We start from the raw sequence: 8,326 nt of genomic DNA, 5'->3' as shown, positions 1-8,326 counted from the left end.
CAATGATACAATGATGATTCTTGTGGGGTAACATCAGCTTGTACTCGTGTCAACGTACTGAAAACCCTAAGGAGTGTCACGTTATGTGGATGAAACACGTCCCCTGCTTTTGCGCACGTTAGCGATTTCTGTGAGATTGGTGAGACTCAGACGAGTGATCCTTTTCTGGGTTTTGGACTCCACGCTCGCTTTGTTCACCCGATCCTGTCGGATCGATGTGCCGACGTAGGGAATAGCCAGACTCTGGTCGGACGATGCTTACTTCGTTAGCCATCAATTTCTAGAGCGTGCGCGCATGAGATGATCTGGGCCCTCTGGAGGGACGTTGCGTTTGCATGTGATGTTCAACCTTATCGTTTGGCCTTAATTTACACATGATGTTTTTGTAGCGTTGGATTCGAAAAGCTTGTAATTTGTCTTGGCACATGCTTGGGGTACCAAAGAAATATCCACATCTATCTGTCTACATCCGCATCTATGTTATTAAAAGAAAAGTGGGGCTCGCGATCTCATCTTTGCTTTTCAAAACATGCCCCTAAAACCAAAAAAATGGGTCTTATATCCCATTGACCCTCCCAAAAAGTAACCACTCGTCCACTCCTTTCAGAAACTACCATTCTCTTTTGATACCTAAGCACTAGCTTGAGTGATGCCGGAGAGTATAGAGAAATAGATGGTAACACAAATGAGAACTTAAATGGATATGTCGCTCATCACTCGTAGGTAATTAACTTAAGAGGCCCGTAGGAATCCACCTAACGAATAAGAGTAAAACAAAAAAAAAAACTTCTTATTCTCAAGCCAAAGGCTCAAATAATTTATGAATCAATCAAGTCTTCTTCTTTTACTCATCATAGCATGCTCATATAGATGAATATGGAACAACCCTCCAAGCATGAGTAATTATCAAGACTCTTTGGAAAGACAAAAGACTCATGGGAAAGATAAAACTAGTTTTACTAGAAAATAACTATAATTAAATAAGGACTCTAGAAACTTGAACGACATTCATTAAACCTTGAAAATATGAGAAAAAAATTAACTCGGTTGAGAGTCTCCATGGTTTACTAGTTCCAAAGACTAAATTAATGGCCTTCAAGAAATGCGAAGAAACTCTGGACGTGTCGTAATCGATTAGACTTGGAATTCGACAGTACGCTTGCAAATCAGCAACTTGTTAGATCATTGTCGGCTTGTCCACTAGATTGGCAATTTTCTTGCGTAATCGGCATCTTTAAGGAATGCGCTGGCATCATTGAGGCACCGGTAACTTCTCGTGTGAAAAGTCCTTATGACATACTCAAAACCAATAGAATCTTTGGGGACTGATGACCAATTCTTTAGTTTGTCCCGTTAGGAAAGAGGTCATACTTCCGTCCCCAATCACAGAGAACCTCAAAAGGATAAAACGAAAATGAAAGACAAACATATATCATTAGAGAATCGCCGACGGCATCAAGGGCACTAGTACGATTAACAATTTGGTGGCCACAGAAAGTGACCAACCACCCAATGAACAAGAGAGTCGTCCTTTGATGTTGTTGTCGTGGGAGTAGTAGATCAAGATGACACGGTATTTTATATCTACTCGTGAGAACCCGGGATAATCTCTCGATCAATTCTTCGTTTGCTTAATCATGTGCGGGTTTGCCGATAAAGACCATAACGTGAAACGATGTATCGTGGAAATCCGAAAAATAGTTAACCGTGTTCACAGTAATTTCTCTCCATTTGAGATACAAATCTTGGAGATTTAATATATATGAATGTACTAGGACGACGACCGAGTCCGTGTGCTTGACGTGTATGTGTGAATTGCATTTTTCTCTGCAAAAGGGGCACTATCACTTGTGTACCCAATATTTTCTCCTACATTAGCTTGAATGGAAAAAATCGAGATTCTTGGGGGAATTATATGCCAGAAGGAGAAAGTCAGAAACATCAATGTTTGAGATCATATGAGATCAAGCGCAGAGGATATGTTTCTATACAAGCGATAGTCATCCATGTAAATTACTAATATAGGATGCTTTTATAAATAAATAAAAAATCAATATGATTACACTTGTCCGGCTTTTTAAGGATGGGAAAATTGGATTACATGGTGGTGCCTAAGCAAATTTATGAGAGATTAGGAAACATAAAAGAGAGCATTCAGTTACTGCAAGCATTCGTCAACATATGGTTTGATCACCGACTCTAAATGGTTCAGTGCTCACGTGAGCTCAATTTGTTTTTCAAGATTACAAGATCCGAGTCATGTCGTGAGCAAATCTTACATGAACTTATGTGTTATTATTGGATGTTGTTACCGGATGTAGAGATAGTTATGAACATCAGAGACGGATTCATGGCCCCTCCATGAGTTTTCTAAAATTGTTTTGCCAAAAAGTGTCGACAGAGCACCGTTGAAAGGATGGATCGATGAACCAACCGACAAAGGATATGAGAGGTCCTTTGTTAACTTTTGGACAGGAAACGGAACGATGAGAAAATTAAAAGTACGAAAACTAAAGGTAATCACAATATGCCATATAAAAGGGTGGTGGAGTATAAAGATAACATGAAAAAAACACATGACAGCGATTCGATAACGATAACTTTATTCGTTAAGTCAATGGTAAAATTAGCAGTATATATATAATAATTTTTCGTAAATGACACAGGGTGGTGCTAAATCCAATCCTAAAATGGGTCCATTCAACCCTAGAAAATTTATAGGACGAAATTACCCAAATCATGGGTCCCACTCCCCACCGTCTCTATCTCTCATTAGCTCCTTGCATCTCTCTTCTTTTCTCCCCCTCTCTCCTAGCTCCTCGTGTGCATCTCTACCCTCACCTGTCAAACCTCGCCCATCGAGCACAAAGCTTGCACTGCTCGGGTCGAGGCCATTCAACCAAAATCCTTCCGGCTATTTGCTTGGTGTTCCAAGGTCCAAGAGAATGTAATGCAACTGGAGATGCTTTGTGATTGGGCGTTCTTTAAATGCGACTCTATTTTTAACTTCCATGTTGAGAGTTTAACTCTTGTTGTTAGAATAACTGTTATATATTATTTGTCAAGCTGTATTGTTCATGGTGTTAGAATTGATTCGATAATCGGTTGCAATGTCAAATGAAGAATGACATCATTTCCTCAAAAAGAAAACATCGGGGAAAACTTCTTAAATGACGGAGGAAAAACGGGCGGCAAGGCCGGAGAGGTGGTCGCAGGGTTGGAAGTCTAGGTGTCGAAGCTGGGACTGGTGGGGGTGGGGGCTGGGGTTGGGCGTGGCTGAGAGGGTAGTAAAGTCGACGAGTGATGCGAGACAGTGATGGAGGTGGAGGGTGGTCTCGCCATTGGTGAACTAGCGGAGGGCCGATACGGTGCTGTGCAGCGCTCGGAGGTACATGGAGTGCGAGACCTACAATGCCTGTCTGGATTTCACTAATTTCTTCATGTACCTCCTCCTCGCTTTGCAACAAGACACCATTCCTTCTCTCTCTCCTCTTGAGTAACGAGCCCCAAAAAAACACTCATTTTCTCATTCAAATTTTATTCTCCTCTCTTCGTGGGTTTTCATTGGATTCTATCAAGCTAATTCCTCCATCAATGTCACTGGCAATTTCAGTGAGGGCTCAACATTGGCTCACAGATATAGTTTTGTTGATCACGTACTTTGCTTCAGTGTAAGCTAGAACAACTTTAAAGCAAAGAAAAGGGAGGGGCGCCCTTGCCGGCCATTATTAAGAGAAGGAAATAAAGAAACAACAATGAGGTGAGCGGGTGAACCACGGAGAGTTGGGGGAGATAAATGAAGGTGATGAATGAGATCCACGAGTTTTGTAATTTCGTCCTTTCTATCCTCTAGGGGTGGATGGACCCATTTTAGGAGTGAATTTAGAGCCACCCATAACTCATCTCCGTGGACAGTTCTCCATGAAATATGAAGAAGTGAAAAATAAGAAACCAATAAAAAAGGCCAAAACGATTGTGTCTTCGGATTCCATTCCCTATTTAACCTAAAGCTAACCCCTCAAAACCCACCTCAAACCAAATTTTGCTTCTCAAGCCACACCCAGATTCGATTCATCTCTGATCTCGCTCTTTAAGCCAAATTAAAAATAAAAAATGTCCTCCCACCAACACCAACACGACCCAAACCATGTCCAAAAGCAACCAAACAGACCAAAAATCAAAGACGTCTTGGGATCAGTGGTGGTGATCATGGTGCCTCTTCCGGCGCAAGGCCACCTCAACCAGCTCCTCGAGCTTGCCCACCTCGTCGCCTCCTACGGTGTCCCAGTCCACTACGTCGGCTCCGCCTCCCACAACCGCCAGGCCAAGCTCCGCTCCCACGTCCCGCTCTTGTCCACGCCCAGCAACATCCGCTTCCACGACTTCCCAACCCCACCCTTCCTCTCCCCCGCCCCCAGCCCTAATTCCCCTTACAAGTTCCCCTCCCACCTCCAGCCCGCTTTTGACGCCACTGTGTCGCTCCGCGGCCCGATCGCCTCCCTCGTCCGCTCCCTGTCCTCTGGGTCGAGGCGGGTCGTAGTGGTCCACGACTACCTGATGGCGTCCGTGGTCCAGGACGCTGCCTCAGTCCCCAACGCCGAGATTTACGTCTTCAACACGGTTTCCGCGCTCACGCTCTGTTGGTACATGTGGGAGAGCACAGGGATGGCGCCCCCTCCGGAGGTGGAGTTGGACATCGCGGAGCTCATCTCCTCCAAGGGCTTCCCGTCTTTCCTACACTCCATCACCGACGAGTTCTTGAAGTTCGTCGCGTCGCAGAACGAGTTCCAGAAGTTTAGCTCGGGAAGCATCTACAACACCTGCAGGGTCATCGAAGGTCATTATGTAGACTTATATGCGAGCGCAACGGCGAACGACACCGCGACCAAGTACTGGGCAATTGGGCCGTTCAACCCGGTCAAAGTACCCGAAAAGACGTCGAGAAGATCGGCTCATGTGTGCATGGAGTGGCTTGACAAGCAAGCACCGAGCTCGGTGATATACGTTTCCTTCGGCACCGCGACGGTGCTGAGAGATGAGCAGATCCGTGAGATCGCGATAGGGTTGGAACGTAGCGGACAGAAGTTCATCTGGGTATTGAGGGAAGCTGATAAGGCGGACATTTTCAGCGGAGGAGAGGCGAGGAAAATCGAACTGCCACAAGGGTTCGAAGAGATGGTGGAGACTCGAGACTTAGGCGTGGTGGTGAGGGACTGGGCACCGCAGCTCGAGATCTTGGGGCACCCTGCGACATGCGTGTTCTTGAGCCACTGTGGGTGGAACTCTTGCATGGAGAGCATCAGCATGGGAATGCCAATCCTCGCATGGCCTATGCATTCGGATCAGCCCAGGAATGCTGTCTTGATCACACGAGTCCTCAAGATTGGACTAATTGTCAAGGATTGGATGAACCAAGACGACGTCGTGAAGTCGTCCACGATCGAAGGTGCCGTGAAGGCGCTCATGGCGTCGGAGGAAGGGGAACAGATGAGGAAGAGGGCGGCTGAGTTAGGGGCGGCCGTCCGGGGGTCCATGGATGAGGGCGGAGTTTCTCGGGCTGAGTTGGACTCTTTCATCTCCCACATCTCTAGATAGATTTACTCCATTATCCTTATATTTTCCGCATTAATGATGAATCATAATTAGCGGGGGACAGAAAGATAACACTTTGTATAAACTGACTGTCAGAGTGATTTGATGAACAAAAATGAATGTAATATGGAAATTATATAATGGCTTGTGTTTTTAGTGAGGTTTAATACGGATTCAGTTTATATTATCAATACGTGCTTGATGTAATCTAATAGAACGACTTCAGATAACTATCTCTCCATAACTATTCGAAAAATTATAAAGAACCAAGGTCTTGATTTGTCCTAGGTTCTTGATTTATACAATTGTTATCAAAGTACCTATCGAAAACATGTGCAAGACTTCTTAGGAATAAAGTATTGTACTTTAAAATTTAATAACAGATTAATCTAAATTATTGTGTTTCGTGCACCAGTAGAAAATTGAACTACCGGTCATGCACTCACCAACAAACTCCCACTAATAGAAAATAATAAGGATTTAACTTCTATATAAAGATTAGGGATGTGCGAAAGAATCGGAAATCAGAATTAGTGAGTACCGATAGGGTTCTTGGTTTTAGGTGTGGAACCGCCCATCTAGACCACCCGGACAAATATAAATACACAAAAAAAATGGGTCATCTAGACCACCCGGACAAATATAAATACACAAAAAATGGATTGAATAAGACCGCAGTTTGTTCTGTTTTGATGCTGAGACAGATTTGTTCTTATGTGATGAGAATGTGCTTATTATAACAATTTGTCCTTTATTGTTCTACCTTGCCGTTTGGATTTGCTTTGTTTTGAACTTCTTATTTATTATCTTGAGATCTTGAGATATGAATGAAACTTTTATTTTCGACCAAAAAAAAAAAAAATACTCTCTTGCCTCATCCCACTCTCTGTCGCCTCTTAGTTGAGCTCTCACCTTCGGCCCTCTATCGCGGTGGCATCACAGTCGCGGCTAGCCTTCGGCCCTCCCTCACAATCATAGACTCACTGCCTCACCTCCCTCTCCTCTTCTCTCTCACAAGTCACTCTCTCAGTCTCTGTTGACTCTCGCAGCAACGCTATTCTCGAAGCCTCGCTCACTTATGATGCTCGTCGTCTCTCTTTGTAACTTCAAAACCCTAATTGCCATTTGCCCCTTTTCTAACCCCTAATTGCCATTAGCCGAGGTTTATCAAACGACTTCTGGGTGTGCGTAAATTTGAAGCATTATATGATAAATGATCTGTTCTTGTCATCTCCATACCATATCCCTCGTTCTTGTGTTGAGTTCCGCATCCTTGTCGCTCTTTTTGGTCCTTTCTTCTGTGTTATTGCTTCTGGCAATCCGCTCGGTCGTTCTGAGTATTTGTCATCAGGTTGTGTTCCTATGGTCCTTGGATGGAGGAAGAAAGCACGAAAATATTTTTAATCAGCAGCCGACAAACTGCAGGAACATCATCGGACAAGTGATGTATTTTGGATGTTCTGCGGGCGTGATTTTTCGCTCTTATTTTGGTGAGCTGATGATGGGCCAAATTTGACAATCACCGATGGCTCGCCTTTTTTTGAAAAATAATTAGTTTTTCAAAGAAATTTTTGGTAATGCGTTAGTAATAACTGAGATTAACAAAATGATGTTAAAAAGTGCAATTAAGTGGTAACGGTTCATGCATCGTCGGTTTATGAAGGATTCTCTCATAAATGATGAATAAAATGTTCAGTGATGAGACCATTTCTTAGTTTAAATGGCCAGTGGCCACTAATTTAGCTTGACCATAAAATTGCAACGTTAGTTGGAATGATGACGTACATTCGCGAAGAATAATAAGTCCAATCAGCCACCCTTAATATAACAGTAATTTCTTCTAGACCCTGGGAAATTTCAACCACCGACCATCTTACAATTATAGTCATGTTTTTTTCTAAATGATATATATAGGGTCGTCATGGATAATTAAATAAAAATTAATTATATATATTGTCAGTGTAAATGAAATAATATAAGCGATCAAATCGACCCTTGATTGGATGGTTAGTGGGAGAATTGATAGCTGGAATGCCCAATCAAGCCATTCATGTAAGGTTTTTTATTGCATTATTGGCGGTGTATACTTTAATTTTCCCTAGATATGAGTTTGTATGTGGTCTCACACTAAGTAATTACACATGATATGAAAATGTATTGAATATGGAGGCAAAGAACAGTAATTGTGGGACTTCTAATTTAGGAACCAGTGGAAGTCCCCTGTTTATATCTCACCGATTGCCTGCAAACTGCTCTATTCAAATAAGAGCAACTCACAAAGTCCAGAGGCCTATATGATTGGGGCTTGCTTTCTTTCTTCTTTTTTGGGAGTGTGTAGACATGGAGAAAGTATTCGGTGGTTAGGTACCGCCACGTCATAGCTAACGCGGCATATTCTTTTGTACTGAAAGCCAATAAAAAATCGACACGTGTCCATGACATGGCAAGTAAATAAAAAAAAATCAAAACTAAGCTTCCATTTTTTCTCTCTCGTCTTCCTCCGTCTACCGCCATCTCCTTCATTTGGTCACCGGCGGAGTCGCCGGCACTGCATCAAAGCCGACCATTACTGCTCGTCGGACGAGCCATCGTCGCTCGCGGCCTTCCATCCACAGCGCACCGCCCCGTCCATCGTACGAAACTTCCTATGTTTTTTCTTTTTTTGTTCGGAATGAAGCTCCAGTGGGTATGAAACTTTTTGGTTTTCTCGACGAGCCATGGCCTCAAATTTGGA

General features: G+C 43.3%; 1 protein-coding gene across 1 annotated transcript; it reads left to right on the top strand.

Annotated features, from left to right (window-relative positions):
• Positions 1-3,995: 3,995 nt before the first annotated feature.
• LOC115674585 (zeatin O-xylosyltransferase-like) lies at positions 3,996-5,761 on the top strand. The gene has a single exon (XM_030597010.2). It carries the CDS (start codon positions 4,114-4,116, stop codon positions 5,593-5,595), a length of 1,482 nt encoding a protein of 493 aa, XP_030452870.1. The 5' UTR covers positions 3,996-4,113; the 3' UTR covers positions 5,596-5,761.
• Positions 5,762-8,326: the final 2,565 nt, after the last annotated feature.

The sequence above is a fragment of the Syzygium oleosum genome, unplaced genomic scaffold, assembly GCF_021117445.2.
Source record: "Syzygium oleosum isolate NSW1041296 unplaced genomic scaffold, Sole_v2.1 Sole_v2.25, whole genome shotgun sequence".
Taxonomy (NCBI): domain Eukaryota; kingdom Viridiplantae; phylum Streptophyta; class Magnoliopsida; order Myrtales; family Myrtaceae; genus Syzygium; species Syzygium oleosum.
This window is presented reverse-complemented; position numbering and strand designations above follow the sequence as displayed.

What these genes read in the sequence shown, in the direction of transcription:
- LOC115674585 (XM_030597010.2), top strand. Translation starts at nt 4,114, where the DNA reads ATGTCCTCCCACCAACACCAACACGACCCAAACCATGTCCAAAAGCAA.